This window comes from Canis lupus, chromosome 7 (assembly GCF_048164855.1).
Source record: "Canis lupus baileyi chromosome 7, mCanLup2.hap1, whole genome shotgun sequence".
Taxonomy (NCBI): Eukaryota; Metazoa; Chordata; class Mammalia; order Carnivora; family Canidae; genus Canis; species Canis lupus.
Window position 1 is genome coordinate 47760199 of NC_132844.1, and position 23773 is coordinate 47783971.

The 23773-nt window shown below is 36.5% G+C and overlaps 1 protein-coding gene across 1 annotated transcript in view; it reads right to left on the minus strand.

The window, feature by feature from the left end:
* PRIM2 (DNA primase subunit 2) overlaps positions 1–23773 on the minus strand; it is a 306340-nt gene that overhangs the window by 38876 nt on the left and 243691 nt on the right. The window contains exons 11-12 of the mRNA XM_072832482.1: positions 16517–16643; positions 9534–9616 (exon numbers count right to left, since the gene is read on the minus strand). Of these exons, the coding sequence (XP_072688583.1) occupies positions 9534–9616; positions 16517–16643 (210 nt within the window). The remainder of the gene's footprint in view (positions 1–9533; positions 9617–16516; positions 16644–23773) is intronic.

Below are 23773 nucleotides of genomic sequence, written 5' to 3' on the forward strand. Positions count from 1 at the left end.
ACCATCTACAAATCCAATTCACTGTCTTTTATTCATTCATGTGTTAAGTCTATGTGATCTGGCTTTCAGTTTCCAACACTATATTGCCACCTTTCACCAAATTAAAGGTGGGTAACCCATTCAACACACCCTTTCACCTTTTCTTGGTCCTCTTCTTACATAGTCTCTCTGCTATGGAGGACACATATGGGCCCTCTTCTCAAAATTCTCAATGACCTGTGTGATGCTTTCATTTCTCTAATGTATTTCCTGTCTCTCCCTTTTTTGTTCAGTCTTTTTTGATTCCACTTCTCAATATTGACTGACAGAAGGGAAGCGTTAGCCAAGACTCCATTTTAAGACATGGCTTTTGACTCCCCACATCCTCTCTCCATTATTTTTTTCTCCCTTCCTCCCATAATCGCCATTATGTAAACTAGGGCTGAGAGAGAGAGAGAGACAGAGAGAGAGACAGAGAGAAAAGCAGAGTCAGCAGGCCTGGCTTCAATTCTGGTTCTATCAATGACCTATTGGTTGTATCCATGGGCATGACATATGTGGCTCCATAAAACCCTACAGTTCTACATTTCTAACTGGGAAGAACATCAGATTTCCAGTTATAACTTCTCTAAGGTAGTACAAATCTAGTTTCTGTCTGCCATTTAAATATCCCACCCCTAAATTCTAGCCCCTGAAGTTCTTAAAACACTATGTTAACTAAATTGAATTTAAATTAAAAAAGAAAAGAAAAAAATATCCCACCTCTAAACCTAATCTTGCAAACCAACTTCTTTTAAGTTGTCTATTAATGTTTATGTACTGGGGCCTCCATTATTTTAAGCTTGAAATCCAAATAATCTATATATTTACTGCCTTTCATTTTTGCATTCTCTTTTCCTAATTCCCACTTCCCCACCACCCTACCCAGTCAAAAAGTGTATCTTCTGGAGGCTGGAAGGTGGTAGTAGAGTAGAAGGACCGTAGGCTCACCTCATATCATGAATACAATTAGGTAACTATCAACTCATCCTAAATACCTCAGAAATTGACCTGAAGACTGGCAGAACAAACTCCACAATGAAAGGAAGAGAAGAGGCCACGTCGAAGAAGGTAGGAAGTGCAGAGATATGATTTGAGAGAGTAAAAGATCACCACTGTGGTAGGGAGGGAGCTGCAGTTATAGAGAAGAGTAAGAGACAGACTAACTCATGCGGGTGGGGGTGGGGGTGGAGTGGTGGGAAGGAATCCCTAGAGCAATTGGTTTGGAAAGCAAGAGGGGCTGAACTTCTTGAGTTCTTGCAACCAGGCTTTAAAGCCTCGAGTTTTAAAGGTTGGCATGCTTGGCTCTAGGAGAGCTCGGAGGATATTGGGGCTATTCTTGGAGAAAAGGCAGGGCAAATAGTCTGGGAACATACAGCTTGGAAACAGCAATCTGAAGAGTGCCTACGGCACACAGTAGGGTGATTGAGGCATCCCAGAGAGAGAGCATTCATAAAACCCCTCTGGGAACAAAGGAACTGGCAGATGCCATTTCCCTACCCGGACCAGCATAAGGACAGAGCCACCTGTGGGAAGTAGTATAACACTGACTAACTTGCTTATACCTAACTTGCTTATACCAAGCACCATCGATCACATTCTGGTGCAATTGCCCTTCCCACTCACCTTGCCTCAGTCCCAGAGCTCAGACCCCCTCCACCAGAAAACCAGCCCAAACACCTGCTCACACCACATTGCCTGATCCAGGAGTTTTATAGAATCTCAGTTCTGGCAGTGGTAGCAATAGGTCTCATTTCACAAACAGACCAGAGCACACCTAGTTACAACATGCCAAGACTCAGGCCAGGGACTAAACACTACTCACAACAGAAAAAGATAGCCTTTGCAGATGACTGGCCTGGAAGATAAAACAGCCGGGACAAGACAGCAGAGCTCACATAGCACACAATGGAAATACTCCCAGAAGCACCAGGCCCTGGGGAACAGAGGGTACTACATGGCAGGGCACTGTAGGACTACTTCTTCATAAGGCCATCAACCACAAAAATGGGATATATAGCTGACTTTCCTAACAGAGAGAAAGAGATACCAAGACTTAGACAAAATGAAGAGAAAGAAAAACTCATCCCAAATAAATGACCAGGACAAGGCCATGGCCGAAGATCTAAGCAAAACATATACAGGTAAGATGCCTGATAGAGAATTTAAAGTAATGATCATAAGGATACTCATTAGACTAGAGAAATGACTGGAAGACATGAATGAGAACCTTAACAAAGACAAGGAATAACACAGCAGAGAAAAAGGACACAATACATGAAATAAGAAACACACCTGACAGAATGAATAGCAGCTGGAAGAAGTAGAGGAATGAATTAATGACACAGAAGACAGAGTAGCAAAAAGTAATGAAATTACTGGAATGGAAATGGAAAATGGAAAGCTAAACACAGACAGAAAAAAGAATTACACAAAACAAGCAAGACCTAGGGAACTCAGTGACTCCATCAAACGTAGTAATATTCATATTATAGAAGTCCCAGAAGAAGGAAAGAGGAAGAAGGGGGCTGAGAATTTATTTGAAGAGATAATAGCTAAAAATTACTTTTGTAATCTGGGGAAGGAAAAATATGTCCAGATCTAAAAGGCACTGAAGGCTCTCATCAAAATTAATAAAAGCGGACTGACAACAAGACATACTGTAACAACAACAACAAAAAAGACATACTCTAACTAAATTTGCAAAATATATTGATAAAGAAAAAATTTCAAAAGCAGCAAGACAAAAGAAGACAGTAACTTCCAAGGGAAAATCCATTAAGGCTAGCAGGAGATTATTTTTAGCAGAAACTTCCCAAGCCAGAAAGGAGTGTCATAATATATTCGAAGTACTGAATGGGAAAAATTTGCAGCCAACAATACTCCAGCAAAGCTATCACTCAGAATATAAGGAGAGATAAAGAGTTTCTCAGACAAACAAAAACTAAAGTAATTCATGATCACTAAACCAGCTGTGCAAGAAATATTAAAGAAACACACTAAGTGGAAGAGAGAGACCAGAAGTGAGAGTAGAACAGTAGGAAACACAAAGCAGTAAAAATGAATATTTCTGTAAAAAAAAATCAATCAAGGAACTCACAAAATAATAGAATATAAGATATAACAGTATAAACCTAAAAAGTGGGGGAAGAGAGAAATAAAGAATGGGTTCAAACTTAAACAATTAACAGACTGCTATATGCAAGAGATTATATACAAACGTAATGGAAACCATGTATCAAAAACTACTAATAAATATGCAAAGAATAAAGAGGAGGAGATCCTAATATATCACTAAAGAAAAGAAGTAAACCATGAATGGGAGAAAAAAGGACCAGAGAAAATCTTCAGAAACAATCACAAGCCAAATAACAAAATGACAATAAATACATACCAATTTAATTGAATGCAAATAGACTAAACACTATAATTAAAAGACAAAGGATGACAGAATGGATTTACAAAAAAGGAAGATCCACTATATGCTGCCTACAAGAAACTCATTTTAGACCTAAAGACACCCAAATATTGAAAGTGAAGGGATGGAGCAACATCCAACAAGAAGATATAATAATTGTAAATATTTATGTACAGAGGAGCATACAAATATATTAAAGAGTTAATAACAAATATAAAGAAACTAATAATAACACAATAACAGTAGGTAATTTTAACACTCCACCTGCAGCAATGAACAGATCATGTAAACAGAAAATCAACAAGGAGACAATGACTTTGAATGATAGATTTAATACTAGAAGAGATGGATTTAACAGGTATAGTCAGAACATTCCATTCTGAAACAGAAGAATACACATTCTTTTCAAGTACACACGGAACCTTCTCTAGAAGAGATCACATATTAGCTCACAAAACAAGTCTGAACAAATTCAAGATGACTGAAGTCTTACCACGCACCTTTCCTGACCACAACAGTATGAAACTAGGAGTCAACCACAAGAAAAATTCTGGAAAGACCAAAAATACATGGAAGTTAAACAAAATATTGCTAAACAATTAATGAGTCAACCAGAAATTTAAAAAGTACATGGAAACAAATGAAAATGAAAACATGATGGCCCAAAACTTCCAGGATGCAGTAAAAATGGTTCTAAAAGGCAATACAGGCCTACCTCAAGAAGCAAGAAAAATCTCAATCTTACTTTACACCTAAAGGAGCTAGAAAAGAGCAAGAAACAAAATCTAAAACCAGCAGAAGGAAGGAAATAAATAATTATTAGAGCAGAAATAAATTATTTAGAAATTTAAAAAAATCAAGAGACAGATCAAAGAAACCAGGAGCTGGTTCTTTGAAATAATCAACAAAACTGATAAACCTCTAACCAGACCTATCAAAAAGAGGGGCAGCCCGGGAGGCTCAGCAGGTTAGCACCAACTTCAGCCCAGGGCATGATCCTGGAGACCCAGGATCCATCCCACGTCGGGCTCCCTGCAGGGAGCCGGCTTCTCCCTCTCCCTGTGTCTCTGCCTCTCTCTCTCTCTCTCTCTCTCTGTGCCTCTCATGAATAAATAAAATCTTTAAAAAAAAAAAAAGAAAAAAAAAGAGAGAAAGGACTTAAAAAAATAAAATTACAAATGAGAAGGAGAAATAATAACCAGACCACAGAAATATAAACAATTATAAGAAAAAATTATGAAAAAAAAAAGAAAAAATTATGGAAAACTATATGCCAACAAACTGGACAATCTAGAAGACGTAGATAAATACCTGAAAACATATAAACTACCAAACCAAAACAGGAAGAAAAAGAAAAGTTGAACAGACCAATTAGCAGAGAAGAAACTGAATTAGTAATCAAAAAGATCCCAAGAAAAGTCCCAACCAGATGGCTTCACAGTCAAATTCCACCAACCATTTAAAAGATACCTCTTCTCAATACCTCTTCTCAAACTATTCTAAAAAATAGAAAAGGAAGGAAAACTTTCAAACTCATTTTATAAGGCCAGCATTACCATGACACCAAAAGCAGAAAAAGACTCAACTGAAAACAAAGAAAAATACCGGCTAATATCCCTGATGAACAGAGATGTAAAAATTCTCAACAAAATACTAGCAAACCAAATCAAACAATACATTTTAAAAGTCATCCACCGGGATCCCTGGGTGGCGCAGCGGTTTGGCGCCTGCCTTTGGCCCGGGGCGCGATCCTGGAGACCCGGGATCGAATCCCACATCGGGCTCCCGGTGCATGGAGCCTGCTTCTCCCTCTGCCTGTGTCTCTGCCTCTCTCTCTCTCTCTCTCTGTGACTATCATAAATAAATAAAAAAATTTAAAAAATAAATAAATAAATAAATAAAAGTCATCCACCATGATCAAGTGGGATTTATTTATAGGTTGCAAGGGTGATTCAATATTCCCAAATATATCAACATGACACATCACATTAAAAAGAGAAAGAATAAGAACCATATGATTATCTCAAAAGATGAAGAAAAAGCATTTGACAATGTACACCATTTATTCATGATAAAATCTCTCAACAAAGTAGGCTTAGAGGGAACATCCCTCAACAAAACAAAAGGTATAGGTGAAAAGCCAATAGCTAACATTATCTTTAATCGGGGAAAACTGAGACTTTTTCCCCTAAAGTCAGGAACAAGATAAGGATGTCCACTCTCATCGCTTTTATTCAACATAGTACTGGAAGTCCTAGCCACAGCAATTAGACAACAAAAAGAAATAAAAGGCATCCAAACTATTAAGATATTTGTAGATGATAGGATACTATATATAGAAATCTTGAAAGACTCCACCAAAAAAAACCACTAGAACTGATAAAAGAATTCAGTATAGTCACAGAACACAAAAATCAATGTACAGAAATTGGTTCTATTTCTATGTACCAATAATGAAGCAGCAGAAACAGAAATTAAGAAAACAATTCCATTTACCACAAGTAATGAGATACCTAGGAATGGACCTAACCAAAGAGATGGAAGACCTGTACTCTGAAAACTACAAAATACTGATGAAAGAAACTGAAGATAACACAAAAAAGTGTAAAGACATCCCATGCTCATAGACTGGAGGAACAAATATTGTTAAAATATCTATACTACCTCTACACGTTTAATGCAATCCCTATCAAAATATCAACAGGATCTTTCACAGAACTAAAACAAATAATCCTTAAATTTGTATGGAACCACAAAGGATCCTGAATAGCCAAAGCAATCTTGAAAAAGAAAGCTGGAGGCTCACAATTCCACACTTCGAGTTATATTACAAAGCTGTAGTGATCAAAATAGTATGATACTGGCATAAAAATGGACATATACATCAATGGAACAGAATGGAAAGCTCAGAAATAAAACCAGTATTATATGGTCAATTAATCTTTGACAAAGCCGAAAAGAATATCCACGGGAAAAAGACTGTCTCTTCAACAAATGGTGTTGGGAAAACTGGACAGCCACATGCAAAGGAATGAAACTGGACAACTTTCTTATAATAAACACAAAAATAAATTCAAAATGGATAAAGACCTACATGTGAGACCTGAAACCATCAAAATCCTAGCAGAGAACACAGGCAGTAAGTAATTCAAGATTGGCTGTAGCAATTTTTTTTCTAGATAGGTCTCCTGAGGAAAGGGAAACAAAACTAAAAGTAAACTATTGGAACTATATCAAAATGAAAAGCTTCTTTCTGCACAGAGAAGGAAACAAGCAACAAAATTAACAGGCAACCTATGGAATGAGAACAGATATTTGCAGGAACATATCCGATAAAGGATTAGTATCCAAAATATATAAAGAACTTATAAAACTCAACACCCCAAAAAATGAATAATCCAATTAAAAATGGGCAGAAGACATGAACAGACATTTCTCCAAAGACACACAGATGGCCAAGAGATGCATGAAAAGATGTTCACATCATCACTTATACCATCCAGGAGATGTAAATCAAAACTACAATATCACCTCACATCTGGCAGAATGGCTAAAACACAAGAAACAACAAGTTTTGGTAAGGAAGTGGAGAAAACGGAACCATTTTGTATTACTAGGAGGTACGCAAACTGATGCAGCCACTCTGGAAAACAGTATGGAGATTCCCCAAAATGTTAAAAATAGAACTACCCTATGATCCAGCAATTGTACTACTAGATATTTACCCAAAGTACAAAAATTACAGATTCAAAGGGATACGTGCAATCCAATGTTTACAGCAGCATTATAAACTATAGCCAAATTATGGAGAGCCCAAATGTCCATCAACTGATGAATGGATAAAGAAGATGTGGTATGTATGTACGTACGTACACACACACAAGTCCCAATGGAACATTACTCAGTCATCAAAAAGAATGAAATCTTGCCATTTGCAATGACATGGTTGGAGTTAGAGTGTACTATGCTAAGTGAAATAAGTCAGTCAGAGAAAAGACATATACCATATGATTTTACCCCTATGTGGAATTTATGGGAAGGGGAAAAGAAAAAAAGGAGAGAGGGAAACAAGCCATAGGAGACTCTTAATGTTAGAAAACAGACTGAGGGTTGATAGAGGGATGTGGGTGGGGGACCGGCTACACAGGTGATGGGGATTAAGGAGGGCACCTGTGGGGCATCTGGGAGGCTCAATCAGTTGAGCTGCTGGCTCTTGGGCTCCTTGCCCAATGAGGACTCTCCTTTTCTCTTTCTCTGCTCATGCTCTCTCTCTCTCTCAAATAAATACAATCTTAAAAAAAACCAAAAAAAAGGAGGGAATCTGTTATGATGAGCACTGGGTGTTGAATGTAAGTGACAAATCACTGAATTATACTGCAGAAACCAATACTGCACTATATATTAACTACCTAAAATTTAAATTAAAAAACAAAAAAGAAGGTTAAAAATAGATCTACCTTATGATCCAACAATCACACTACTGGGTATTTACCTAAAGAATACAAAAACACAAATTCAAAAGCATACATACACCCCTGTGTTCATAGAAGCATTATTTACAATAGCCAAGGTATGGAAGCAGCCCAAATGTCCATCAACTAACTAACAAATAAAGAAGATGTGGTATATATACCCAATGGAATATTATCCAGCCATAAAAAGGAATGAAATCTTGCCATTTGCAAGGACATGGATGGAGCTAAAATGCATAATGTTAGCTAAATAAGTAAAAGAATGACAAATACTGTATGATTTCACTCAGATGTGAATTTAAAAACAAAAGAACAAAGAAAGAAAAAAGAGAGAGACAAATCAAGAAACAGACTCTTAACTCTAGAGAACAAACTGATAGTTACCCGAGGTGGAGGGATGGCTTAAATAAGTGATGGGGATGAAGCCAGGCACGGGGTCTAATGAGCACAGGTGATGTATGGATATGCTGAATCACTATTTTGTACACCTGAAACTAATATACATTGCATGTTAACTAACTAGAATTCAAATAAAAACATAACAACAACAACAACAACAAAAGAGTATCTCTTCCAGACAGTGTTCCTTGGCCTCCCCATCTAGTTATAGTTCCTCCTCTTCAGAAAAGCTAAGACATTCTATGCACACCTCTCTCATAACACTTGGTATATGTTTTCCCCCAGATTCTGGTTCTGCAGAAGCAGGATTTATAGGATTCTTTGCACCTTAGAACAACACCTTACACACTGCCTTACCCATAGTATCATGAAACTCTAAGATTTGAACTGAATGAATTAAATTCAATCTAAATTTTGGACACAGTAAAAGAAGTAGGGTTTCTAGAGTAATTACTTTAAGAGAAAATAATTAAATACATAATGATTTCCATGTTCCAGCTCTGAAACATATTGTTCTTAAGCAAAGGAAGACAATACTCCACTCCTCTTGAACTTCTTCAAATTCCAAGTCAACTCTAAAGCACATCATAGACAGCAATGTTACAATATTCTTTGAAGCATACTTGCAAATTACTCTTTAGTATTTGGTTTTGCACTTAGGTATTTCTTTTTTTTAAGTCTCAATTATTTACAAGACAAAGTATTTTGACAGATTATTCAACCCCCTGGACTATCATCAGAAGTGCAGATTTAACACAGCAAGAGGTGATGCCTATCAGAACATTTAGTCACTATATTATCTTCTGCTTTATTTTTTATTTTTTTTTTATTATCTTCTGCTTTAACTTACATGTGGCATAGAATAAAATTTCCCAAAATAAAATATGATGGCGTTAATTCTCAGCTTCACTGACATGCTTCAGTGCATTCCTCTAAAAATTTATTTTCTAAAATGTTCTGAATTGAGATAGCAAAACAAACTGAGAGAAAAAAGGGTTTCCAAGTTTCCTTTATTACCAAGAAAAGAATGCAGCCTCGCAGACAGAAGAACCAGAATTTCCAAGGACTCGAAGCTGGGGAAGCCAAGACTCTGGCTTCCCTCATCTAGAGGACTGGGTGTAAGGCCTGACAAGCAGCACATGGCACTACTGCAAGAAGATTAAGTGAGACTCAGAGAAATTGTCCTGCGCCTTGTGACCGAGGATGCATGGCAGTATCTGACCTACCTGGTTTATCCCTGCGGGAGAGATCTTGTATGACTGCAACTTCTGCTTCAGCAGCTCTGGGTCACTGTGACGGAATGGGCACCCTGACAACAAAAAACAAGCCAGCACACCAACAAAGTTATTTACCCAGGACTTAGTACAATACCACACTCAAGAGACTGTCTAAGCTCCCCTTAATTGTCTTAACAGCTTATTAATAAAAAAGTTAATTGCCCATGGGTGCAACTGCTTTCCTGTCTTTATCTAAACAACAACTTAACTGTACGGTTATCAGGGTACTACAGGCTCAAGAGTTACATAAAACGTTACAGCATTCTCCGGCAAAGTTGCCCATTCACCAGGAAGAGGAAACAGTTTTAATTATGCTACATGCATTATTAAAGCAGAGATAATCACAAACTAGCTATAGTTCATCTAAAAACTTTATACAATCTCACATTTCATTCTTATTTTTTATAAACTACATTAAAAGTCTATGAGAAGAAAATATAAGCAAAAAGAAAAATGTACAAACTCTAAGAAATATGAAAATCTCACATCATTTTCAGATGTAAATTTTATGTATATTTCCCATAGAGTAAAATCTATCTAAATTTAGAGGAATCACAGATGGGAATTAGATGGACAAACAGAAAAGTGTTTCATTAAAAAAATTCTTATAATAGATACATGTTATCTCTGTATTATTTCATGAGTAACATAATAATAAAGGTGGACTACTAAAATATTTACATAAACAAGAACACAGAAAAATTGAAATGTAAAAGCTATATTATAAGGCCAAAATCTGGAAAATTTTGGATATTTTAATAAGATGCTGGAATGGTAAGTCAAAGTACTTATTTTAAAATTTAATATAGGAAGCCAGACTACTTTTTTTAGGTACACAGTTGATGGATCTATAAGTTAATCTGAAACAATAGTACATTTTTAATAAAACCAATGGAAAATTGGTTGCAGCAAAAACAGAGAAGAGCCTAGATGCCAAACAAATGTGCTTACTAAAAATCTTAACTATAAATAAAAACATCCACGATAACACTATGGACTCCTACAAATAATGAAATTCACAAAATTCATAGCTTCTACTTCATTCAGACTAAAACTGTAATAATTTTTAGTATAAATAAACATATTGAGAAGCTGTGTAACATCCGGTTAAGAGTTTGGAGCTAAAAATGCCTGAGTTTTAATCTCAGTTTACTACTTTACTAGGTGGGAGACCACAGGCAAATTTTGTATATTGGTGCTGACTCAGCTTCACTCTTTATCAAGTGAGAGAAATAATCACTAACAGAACTCTTGTTAAGAATGGAAAATAAAGCTTTTATATGCTCCTGGCACATAGTAAACACTCAACATGTATTAGCTATAGTTATGATTCTCAAAAAAACAAAACAAAACAAAACAAAACAAAACAAAAAAACCCCAAAACCTGATAATGAATGAAATTGCAAAAAATCCCAGAAAGAAAGAAAGGAGGCTGCACAAGGAATTCATGGTTAAGCCCAGAATTACTAAAGAATACAGAAAAGCAGATTATTGAATTATCCAAATTACATTTGAAACAATGACTGTATCTGAATGAAAAAGGTAACAAAGAGCAAAGCAAAGAAGAAAATGAAGATTGCCAAGGTACTAATTACTACTTAGAGAAGCTGGTGTTATTTTAACAGATGACAGAAAGAAAATAAAACTCAGTAACTCCTGTTTATTTTGTTTCTATCTTTCACATCAGAGAAAATGATCTTCAAAACTGGAAAGGGTTGAACTAGGTAACTGAAAATGAAGTGAATGCACACCCAGTTACATATCTGACAAGCTTTCCAACATACGTTTGTGGAAGAGATGGATACACATAGTCTGGAATATGGTTATACATAGATTCATAACTGGTTGAACAACATTCCAAGCAGTGCTGCTTAATGAAATAAGATCAACATAAGGGACTAAATAGTTTTGCAAATAACATAAGACTAAAAGGACAGAGACTTTTGGTTTCCAGTCTGGCACATGAGAGGCTTATACACCACCACTGTGTCCTAAGAAGGAAAAAGCTAAACAAACTGAAAAATTAACAACTCTGCTTATACTCATCAGAGATGTGAGAACACAGGGCACAACACTGATTCCCAAGAGAGGCAGATACAGAGAATCAAAACATACCAAAACAGAATCTCTGGAGAAACCAGTGATGGGGTAGGAAAACCTAACCTGTAACTGACAAATTCCTAAAGTCTGGACAAATATGAGAGTCAAAAATTCCAAGGAGACCTAGTCATAGGGAGACCCTATACTTTTGTAAGCTTAACTTCCAGAAGCTCTATCAGGTGCTCATGGTTAATAACAGAAATTCTATCATGCTTCTGGCATGGGGAGGGGGAAAAGTAACCATTTTAATACTCTAGAGCAACCTGTTCTTAATAAGGCCTGTCCTCAAACTATTTTACCTGAGCCTAAACTTCTGGGATTTTATCAGAGCCTAACCTACCTGTGGAGGAGAGACGGAATACCCAACTCCAGGCTCCTCTATCCATTTTGTCCCACCTACTGAGAGTCACTGTTGAAGTATATTCATAGCCCAGGGCCACAGGCTCACTAATCAGGTCTACAGAACACCACTCTCTCCGCTTCCCTATTTGCCACCATATTTATACTAACAGCCTATTTATTGGAATTCTTTTCACCCAATATGTCATGTCTACCTTTTAAGAAAAAATTACAAGGCTCATCAAAAGGCAAAAAATAAAGTTTGAAGAGACTGAACAAATAAATATCAGAACTAGAGTCAGATACAGCAGGGATACTGTTATTATCAGACCAAGAATTTAAAATAACTGATTAATGCTAAAGGGCTCTAATGGAAAAAGTAGACAATGTGTAAACACAGGTAATATTAGCAGAGAGATGGAAATCCTAAGAATCAAAAAGAAATGCTAGAGATCCGAAATGGAAATGAAAAATGTTTTTGATGGGCTTATTAGTAGACATGGCTGAAGGAAGAATCTCTAAGCCTGAGGAAATGTCAATAGAAACTTCCAAAACTGAAAAACTAAGAGAAAACTACTTAAGAAAATAAGAATAGAATATCCAAGAACTGTGGGACACTGTGAAAGGTGGTAATGATAATGTCAGAAGAAGAAATAAAGGAATAGAAGCAATATTTGAGGCAATAGTGACAGAGAATTTTCCCCAAATAAAGTCAGGCACCAAATTACAGATTCAGGAAGACAAAGAACACCAAGCAGTGTGACCCCCAAAATATTGCTTAGATATATCATATTCATACATCAGAATACCTAAAATAAAGAAAATAAAGAAAAAAATCTTAAGAAGTCAGAGGGAATGCTTCAACGTGGATGGAACTGGAGGGTATTATGCTGAGTGAAATAAGTCAATCGGAGAAGGACAAACATTATATGTTCTCATTCATTTGGGGAATATAAATAATAGTGAAAGGGAAGGGAGAAGAAATGGGTAGGAAATATCAGAAAGGGAGACAAAACATAAAGACTCCTAACTCTGAGAAACGAACTAGGGGTGGTAGAAGGGGGAGGAGGGCGGGGGGTTGGGGTGAATGGGTGACGGGCACTGAGGGGGGCACTTGACGGGATGAGCACTGGGTGTTATTCTGTATGTTGGCAAATTGAACACCAATAAAAAATAAATTTATTATTAAAAAAAAAGAAGTCAGGGAAAAAAACCACTTTACCTAGAAAGAAACAAAGATAAAAATAATATTTATAATTTATCCTCAGAAACCATTCAAGCAAGAGAATGGAGTGAATTATTTGTTTCTTTATTTATTGCTTTAGGAGTGAAATATTTAAAGTGTTGAGAGAAGAAACAACTCCACAAATCTAGAATTCTGTACCTTGTGAAATTATTCTTCAAAAGACAAGGAGTAATAAAGACTTTCTCAGATGAACAAAAAATGACAGCAAAAATGAACTATTGGGACTTCATCAAAATAAAAAGCTTCTGCACAGCAAAAAACAAAAACCAGTCAATAAAACTAAAAGGCAATCTATAGAACGAGAGACAATATTTACAAATGACCTATCAGATAAAGGGCTAGTATCAAAGATCTATAATGCACCTATCAAATTCAACACCCAAAAAAGCAAATAATCTAGTCAAGAAACAGGCAGAACACATGAACAGACATTTCTCCAAATAAGACATACAAATGGTCAATAGACATATGAAAAAATGCTCAACATCACTTGTCATCAGGGAAATACAAATCAAAACCCCAATGAGATACCACTTTACACCAGTCAGAATTGCTAAAATTAAGAAGACAGAAAACAACAGATGTTGCTGAGGATGTGAACCCTCTTACACTATTGGTGGGAATGCAAGCTGATGCAGCCACTCTGGAAAACAGAATGGAGGTTCCTCAAAAAGTTAAAAATAGAGCTATCCTATAACCCAGCAATTGCACTAGGTATTTACCCAAAAGATACATATGTAGTGAAATGAAGGGACACCTGATCCCAATGTTCATAGCAGCAACATCCACAATAGTCAAACTGTGAAGAAGCCAAGATGTCCTTTGACAGATGGGTAAAGAGGATAAAGAAAATGTATGTACACACACACACACACACACACAAATATGGAGTATTACTCAGCCATCAGAAAGGATGAATATCTACCATTTACATAGACATGGATGGAACTGGAGGATATTATGCTGTGAAATAAATCAACTGGAGAAAGACAATTATCATATGGTTTCACTCAGAGGTGGATATAAGAAATAGCGCAGAAGACCATAAGGGAAGGGAGGGAAAACTGAATGGGAAAAAAATCAGGGAGGGAGACAAACCATAAGAGACACTTAACTCTGGGAAACAAAATGAGGGGAAGGGGAGGTGGGTGGGGGATGGAGTAACTGGGTGATAGACATTAAGGAGGTCACATGATGTGATGAGCACTGAGTGTTGTATGCAACTGATAAATTATTGAACACTACATCTGAAATAATGTACTATATGTTGGCTAATTGAATTTAAAATTAAAAAAAACTAACATTATTTATTGCCAGTAGACCTGCTAGGCAAGAAATGTTAAAAGAAGTTCTTCAATGAGAAGGAAAGTGACATGGGCCAGAAACTCAGATCTACCTAAAGAAAAGAACATCAGTGCATAAGTAAGGTAATATAAAAACTTCAGAGCAGGAAATTTATCAAGGATATTACATAATGATAAAGGGATGCATACTCCAGGAAGATTTAACAGTCCTTTATGTGTATCCATCAAAACACAAGAAGCAAAAACTGGTAGAACTACAAGGAGAAGTTGATATATCCACTATTAGAGACTTCAACATCTCTCCATCAGAAATGGATAGACCCTGCAGGTAGTAAATCAGCAACAATAATCATAGAATTCAAAAGCACCATCAATTAATTTAATATAATTGATATCTATAAAATGGCCATATCTGATAACAGCAGATGACATATTCTTCTCAGTTCACATGTATCAAACTACTTCTGGTGCAGTATGATGTTGCTGGTGGGTCAGGCTGTGCAAATATAGAGGCAGAGAGTTTGTGAGAATACTCTGTACTTCCTCCTCAATTATGCTATGAACCTAAAAGTACTCTAAAAACATGAAGTTTATTCATTAAAAAAAAGGACAGATCAATGTTTCAAATAAATAATAGGAGTTTACTGAATAATTGCCAAGTAAGTTATTTTTAAACTGATATAGTTTAAATTAAAAAATAAAACAGAATGGACTGGAATAAATAAGATTCAATTTCATAGAAATAAGCAATATAAAATCCTGTATTTTAGCTAATAAAAGTTAACTACATAAGGGAGTTCTAGAATCTGGACATTGATAGAGGAATCCTGGGGGTTTTACTAGGCCAAACTAAATGTAAGTTAACTGCTTGGTGTGGCTACTAAGAAAAGTATTAGATTTTCTCAATAGAAGTATCTGGTCAATGATTTTCGAAGTTTAGAAGACAAAAATTATTCAGGACACTTGCAAATAAATCTGATTTCATAAGTCTGAAAATGAGCCTGACAATCTGCACTTCTGAAAGTACCCTAAGTAACTGACAACACTCACTATGTGTACCAGTATGGCCACATTTCATCTATTAGATATGAAAGAAAAGGCATTTTTTAGTGCTTGGATGCATGAAACGTCTTCCTTAAAATTCTGTTTGTGATTATTTGATGGTGATCTCTAACAGCCTAAAAGTGTATAATCTTTTAAAAAAGAATTCCATTCAATATACTAAAACAATTATTAGCATCCTTATATATGTTTTTTTAAAAAAAGACAAAAGAAAAAAAGGTTTCAACACGTACTGCAGTTAAGTTTTAGTAATCTAAAATATTTACTAATACAGACTATTAAAATCATTCTCTGACATACCAGACAAATGAAGAGCTTTTAAAGGTATGCTCAGAGAACTATTTCAGAAAAAAAGTTGAACTCAGAAACCCACAAAAACCAGTTTAGACTTTCTTTTTAACCTACAAAAACTGAGGCGAATTGATAGAGGTTTGATACCACAACTTCCTAAATTCCTCACTTAATCTTTGTTTATCAGATAATAGCAATGTGAATAAAACACACCTTACCTCGGCAGTCTTTTGAAAATTAATGAATTAACTATTCTAAAACTCAAGGTACTCAATTTCAAAAACTTTTGAAGAACCTGTATCATCAGTCTTCTAATCATGAGAGAAACAGAAAGCAGCAGATGAAGGGGGAAACAGAACTGAAGAGCCTGGTCCAGAACCATCTGCGCCAATTGAATAAATTCCCTTGCTGACCTAGTTCAGTATGAGACAGATCACTAGAAGAGTAACAGACCGCTGGCTTGACACTGATGACTGACATAAGCTACAGGTGATGCAATGATGCAAAAAGCCATCCTACTATGTCTCTGTTTCCTATAGAGCCCATGGGTTTCTATACTTCACAAACATATATCCAGCAGAAGCACTTACCATGGTAATCTCCTTGGCCTGGTGGATTGGTTAGAATAATCTTCAAGCAACTGAAAGGCGTATAGTCTGTCCTCTTGCCTTCCTTTCCGAAACTATGACGGATATTGTAAGCGTAGCCTTTATCAAACTGATTGGAGGAAAAAGAAGAGACAAAGTAAGCCAATATGGTACTAGTGGTGTCAGGAAGTGCTAGCTAGGATTAGTATAAAATGGTATTTTCTAGAATAAATTCAGCATTCATGGGCAGGTGAACACATCATCTACATCACCTGAGTCCATGGGTGATAAGAGTTGTCTGGAGTAGCTTTCTTTCTGTTACAGAAACATCTTTACAAATGAAAATTTCCCTTAAAAGGGGAAATTTATGCTTAATCTTTAGGTAGTTAGGAGGAGCTCAAGTGCTCTTCTTGCATCTGCTGGTTCTCAATTGCCTTTAGCTCAAAATAATCCTTATGTCAAAGCAGCATATTTTGGGGTGGTATTCTCTGGTATCCTTCAACACCATTTGTTGAAGATATTTTCCTTTCCTTACTAAATTGCTTTGAACAGAAACAGGCTCATAAATACAGAGAAAAAAACTAGTGGATGCCAGAGGAAAGGGGAGGCGAGGGCATAGGTGAAATAGGTAAGGAGATTAAGAGGTACAAACTTCCAGTTATAACATAAATAAGTCACAGGGATAAAAAGTACAGCATAGGGAATACAGTAAATAATGTTGTAATAACATTGTATGGTGACAGACTACATTTGTCATAGTGAGCATTCTGTAATGTATAGAATTGTTGAATCACTATGTTGTACACCTGAAACTAATATAATAATGTATGTCAACTATACTTCAATTAAAAATAAAAATAATTAAATTGCTTTGGTACCTTTGTCAAATTTGACCATAAATATGTGGGTCTATTTTTGGATACTGTATTATTCCATTGATCTATGTGTTTATCTTTTTGCCAATGCCACATTGTCTTAATCATGAAATCTTTAGAGTAAGTCTCAAATTCAGATAATGTAAGCCCCTTGCTTTCTTTTTTTCAATATCATTTTGGCTATTCTATGTCCTTCTGCTTACATACAAATTTTACCATCAGCTTATCAATTTCTATTTTTAAAAAGACCCGGGGTAGTTTTCAACAATCAGTAGCTTTTGGACTCAGAACTATCTCTCTGCTCACAAGTAAACTACAACCAGGAAAACAAATGGCATTTCAACTAAAAGAAAACTTTCAAAATAAGTAAATTTCACTGCTAAAAATCAAGAATGTTAAAAGTTCCAGTTAAACACCTTTTGCGAATACCTTCTGTTTGTTTCATTAGTCTTAAACATTATTCATAATCAATCTCTGAAAACTGCTAGGTATGAAGTGAATTTAATTAGATACTAAATTCCTGATGTTCATCAGAAAACTTTGGGTCAGCTATTCTGTAGAAATTAGATACTAAATTCCTGATGTTCATCAGAAAACTTTGGGTCAGCTATTCTGTAGAAGTAACAGAAAGCTACTTTCTCTATAGGAAGAAAAGCTAGAATTAGTAATATTTCACTTCCTTCTGCCTTCCAATTTATTTACTGCCTGCATATATATATATATATATACATATATATATACATGTTTAATATTTGGACTTTACTATAATGAAGCTTTCAGACTATTCATGTATTTATTACATAAACCATCTTCTCTAGTTTTCAGACTAACAAACTCTTGGAATACTGTACAGAAGGTACACTGATTGGGAGATGTTTTTGTTACCAAATGATCTATCACAGCCACTAACTCAGGAAATAAATGGATAAACCCTTGGGTACTGCTGCAGCCAACTGCTCCATTCCTGGGGAATCTCCAGGGGGCTGGACAAATCAAAAGCAGAGCTGCTTGGCTTAGTCTGCCAACACTGTTGCAGAACAAACTCCAGATAAACGTGTTGCAAGAGAAGCCAATAACTCAAGAGATGACAGTTTGAAAAAGAAAAAAGAAAAGATTTATTTTGGGTGCTGCAGCTGGGGGAGGTGGCAGGCTCAAGCCTTAACAACTGACTTCTCCACTTGGTAAGATGGATACCTAAAGTTTTCTAAAGAGAGGTTCATCAGGCGGTACATATAAGAGAGCAGGCAGAAAGAGTACATGATCACAGGTGGGGGCCGGTATGTGTTCAGCACAGGATTATGGGCAGGGAAGGGGACAAGTGGGGTGTGGTCTTCTAGGCATTCTCTTGCTAGGAGGGCTTTTTTGGTCTGGTACTTAGAATGTTCCACTCACTGTCAATGCCTCAAGAAAATGCAGTAAGAAATGACTATTGGGGTCTACAGTTGAGCAAGAAGGCTCACTGACATTTTCATAGAGAATACTTTCTAGATATCCACATCTACAACTCAAAAGAATAGCTCTATGTATTCAAACTGAACTACAGAGAGGTTGGGGAAAACCAAGAAAAGAATACACTTTCTTGGGCTCTATCCCACTCTGTCCAGTGATGGGAAATGCCAGAAAATCAACACTGGTCTTACAATGATGAGCGGCAGTTTTCAAACTTCCAAATTAGTCCTGACATTCCAGCCATTGCACTGACAACACACCAGTCTGCATTTCTGCCAAAGACAGCAGTAAATTATTGGGGCACTATATTACCAATGGAACTCAAGAAAAATTATATAAAGTAGGCACATCTTTATCCTTCTCCTACCTTGTCTCTTTCAGAGTCTCTCTCACAACTTTGCCTTCTATACCAGTCCTAACCAGAGTCTAGCGACCTTATCTTATTATACTTTTAAACGTATTTATAGCCAAATCTATTCAGACACCATGAGAATATATATTCAGAGACCATGATGTAAACATTTGATTGCCTAGAAGAACAATGTATGGTCTTCCTTGGAAGAAAGTCTTTCTTGACGAAATATTTTTCCTATCAGCAAAGCAACAAAAGCTACCATTCATTATGGTCAAGCTCAGCTTGAACAATAAAGTGAGAATGGTTAAAAAGCAAGTACTCTTCAGATATATATTTATATGTGATATTAGCTTTTGTTTGGTTTTAAATTTTTATTTATTTGAGAGAGAAAGCACAAGTGGGGAAGAAGGACAGAGGGAGAAGGAGAAGCAGACTTCCTACTGAGCAAGGAGCCCAACATAGGGCTCAATCCTAGGACTCTGAGATCATGACCTGAACTGAAGGCAGATCCTTAATGGACTGAGCCACCCAGGCATCCCAATGTATTTATATTTGAAAAGGAAAATCTTCTTGACCTAAATGAGGCAAAGGAGCCATATATGTGAGGGTAGAGTATAGTGTAAGGATATGGTATTTCTTAATGGGACATTTTCAATCCTTCTTTAGTGACGCTTGTTTCCAACCCACAAGAATCTGGAACTCCAATTTATATATTTAAAAGACTCTTGCGGGGGTGGGGGCTGCCAGGGGATGTCTGCTAAACTACAAAGGAACTCATCCAATGCTTAACATTAGCCTGACATCTGGATCCTATAAAAATAACTTTGGAAACTCCCTTTATTTCTACTTCCCCAAGATATATGTTAGCAATCATCTTCCAAGCATATGGCCCACTGATACAAATCTGAAGGGTCTCATGACTAAGGTTTTACTAGACAGTAGTAAATGATCTTTTCTCAACAACAGTTAGCCCCCTCAAGGTCCTGGAAACCTTGCTTCCCAAATTCCTTAGAGACTTACACTACCCCTAACGCCCTCCTAACTTGAAAGTATATAGTTAGCCATGACCCCAGTGCAGCTCCTTCTGCCCACAGGTCCTGTCCCCATTCTTTGATAAAACCACCGTTTTTGTACTGAAGATGTCAAGAATTCTTTCTTGATTGTTCACTCCTGAACCCCAACACTTCACATCAGTTAAGTCAGGGCTTTAAGTTCAATACCACAGTTTATTTTTTTAAAGATTCTTTATTTATTCATTCATGAGAGACACAGAGAGAGAGGCAGAGGGAGAAGAAGGCTCCCTGCGGGGAGCCCGATGCAGGACTTAATCCCAGGACCCTGGGATCACAACCTGAGCTGAAGGCAAACGCTCAACCACTGAGCCACTCAGTTGTCCCAATAGGTGAGTTAAAATCCTATCTTACCACATGCTAGCTGTGTGACCTTGGGCAGGTTACTTAACCAATCTGTAAAGTTCCCTTACACCTAAAAATGAAGGATTAAGGGTTGGTGTGGAGATTAATTAGCTCATTTTCATAAAGTACTTGGTATAGTATCTAATAAAGAGTAAGCATTCAATACTTTAGAGTTATCATTACCAAGGTAGTCAGTTTTGTTATTAACTAGAAAAAGCTATCTTAGGGGCACCTGAGTTGCTCAGTCGGTTGAATGTCCAACTCTTGATTTTCAGGCCATGATCTCAGGGTGGTAAGATGGAGCCCCATGTCAGGCTCTGCACTCAGAAGGGAGTCCTTCTGCCCCTCCCCTGGTCTTGCGCATAGGACTGGGCTGGCATGCACACTCTCCCCCTGCCCAACTTTAAAATAATAAATAAATAAATCTTAAAAAAGAAGAAGAAGAAGAAGAAGAAACTATCTTAAGTGGGTCAAATCCATTGTGTTATTTAATACTACTTAAATTACTTACATGCTTGCCTCTAGCTTCCTCATCAGAAAACTGGGAATCTAGTTACTCCCTCTAACTCTTTATAGGACCTTAAAAAAATCAGTTAAGCAATTTCAAGTCTGTACCACAGCTGGAAGGCATTGCTGCTATTACTATAATTCAGTATATTACCTCCGATGGTGTACTAAATATTTCTTCTTCTGCCCTATAAGAGTTCATTCATTTCTCATTGGTGAGAACTTTTCACAAGCTTAAGAGGCAGCAAGGTGTTAGAGAGATAACCCAGGTATTGTTCTAACTCTGCCACCTACTAGCTGATTAATGTTAGGCAATTATAAATTACCTCAGTCTGTTTTTTTTTTTCATTTTTAATATTGTTACAATGAGACCTGTACTTCACTCCATGCAAAAGCAATCTGTAAACTATAAAACGCTAAATTTATTAGCTACAATTATTTGTATAAAATTTGTATAAACCTGTTCTACTATGTTTGAAAAGTGAAATGTTAAAAGTAAGTTCCATTTTATATTCAAGCATATCTCTGAATATTCCTGTGAGTTCATTTGAAAAAGTCTGAACACACATTATATATGTTGAAGGATGCCAGAATATGGCACCCTGAATTGTGCCTCCTTGGTGTATAGGTTATTTTGAACAAAAGGTCACTGAGGACCAGCAGATGCAAGAGAAGCTCTAAAAAGCGCTCACTAAGTTTTCCTTTCATAAAGTAAATATTCATATGTAAACATGTCTCCCAGGAAGAAAATAACTCTTTCCATTGGAGAAGGCACTGACTTACAACTGCAAAACAAAGCTTACAATATACCGAACCCTTATTTGCCATACTTGTTCCGATCAACTTTCTAGAACTTGCTCTCTTCACAGGTCAGGAAGCCCTACACTCCTTTCTTCTGTTTAGCCTAAGAAAGTATACAAGTATACAAGTTGAAACTGCCCCTTGGAGCTACTCATTTCTGGGTGTTCCCATGTGTATGAGCAGTGTGTAGTTAATAAACTTGTTCTTCTCTTGGAAATCTGTCTTATGCCAGTCTACAGTTACATTGGAAAAAGTGGTAAAGTCTTCTCAACTTCACACCCTAATCCCCTTTCCTGAATTTATGGAGAACGTTTTTAGTCTAGACCCCAAGGTATGCTGATTTTCTTTCCTTGAAATTTCCCCTGAGGCAGGATCAAGCTAAAAATCTTAAAAATTTTGACTGAACTCTTTAAAAAAAAAAAAAATAGTGAAATGCCAAAATCCACAGAAAAAGTATTGAATGATCCTATACCATCTGGTAACTGATTAAGCAGATAACTTTCAGTAAAGCCAGTATACATCAAAAGATCATCTTTGAATAAAAAAACCTGCCATCATCATCAGAGGAAAATGGAAAGCTATTTGTTCAGAAATGCAGGTGGGGTGTGGGCTAGTGGGTTTGTTTGTCTTTTCATATTCAAGCACCATGCCCAAACGACTCAGAAAACAAGATGTGAGAGTCACCTGTGACCTGAGACTGTGTGCTCTACATCATTCTAATTGTATCTGTTCACAGTCAGATATTAAGGAAAGAACATCATTTCTAAATTCCTAATGGGCAATTTGGTACAAATGCGTTACTGATATTAGCAATAAAAAAGAAAGTAATATTTAGTGATATCTCAATAATAATAGTTTAGATTTCTATACATCTTTATCAGTGACAAAATGATACTTCTTAGACCTTTTACTACCTGTAAGGTGTAGAAGTTAGGTATACATGAGCCAACTAAGGTTTCAAGAGGTTGAGTGAATAGGTAATTCAATTACTTAGTAGATAAGCTGGAATTAAAATCCTAGTTTTCTACCTTCTAGAAAATATTACAAAATTATAAAGAGAGAAAATGAGTAAGTAAATAAATAAAAGTAACCGTCATTTATGCAAACATAGGCTGTAGGCTGCTTTGCTGTTCTCATTCAGCTGTTTCAGGGCCATCTGAAAGTCACATAGAATCAGAGTTAAACAGAATGCTTCTGATTCTAGTGAAAACCAAAGAAAAGTACCTACTCTTAAAAGAAATAACTTTACCAAGCCACTCGAGTGATTTACCTGGTTTCTAATCTACCATGATTTTAGAATCAGGAAAAAGTGGCAAATATGAAGTTAAATATTACTAGAATGAAGAAACACTACTGTTTCCACATGCTTTCAAATTACCAGGCACACTTTATATTCCTCCTACAATCTAGCTGGGGACATGACAATGAACTGGACTACAAAGATCAGAGAAAAAAGAAAGCATGAAAATGGACATAAAAGCATGCAGAACATACCACTGCCTTTTTTTTTTTTTTTTAAAGATTTTATTTATTTATTCAGAGACAAAGAGATTGAGAGAGAGGCAGGGACACAGGCAGAGGGAGAAGCAGGCTCCATGCAAGGAGCCCGATGTGGGACTCAATCCCGGGTCTCCAGGATCACGCCCTGGGCCGAAGGCGGTGCTAAACGGCCGAGCCACCGGGGCTGCCCACCACTGCTTATTTAACTGGAAACTTATTTAACTTCATCTGGAGCCTTGGCAAATTTAGCTTATCAGAATCAAAATTTAAGAGTAGTCAGAACAAGCTTTATACATCATCTAGTAGTGCGGCCATTATTCTACACAGCAAAGCATGCGAATGAAGGTCTAAGTTTCAG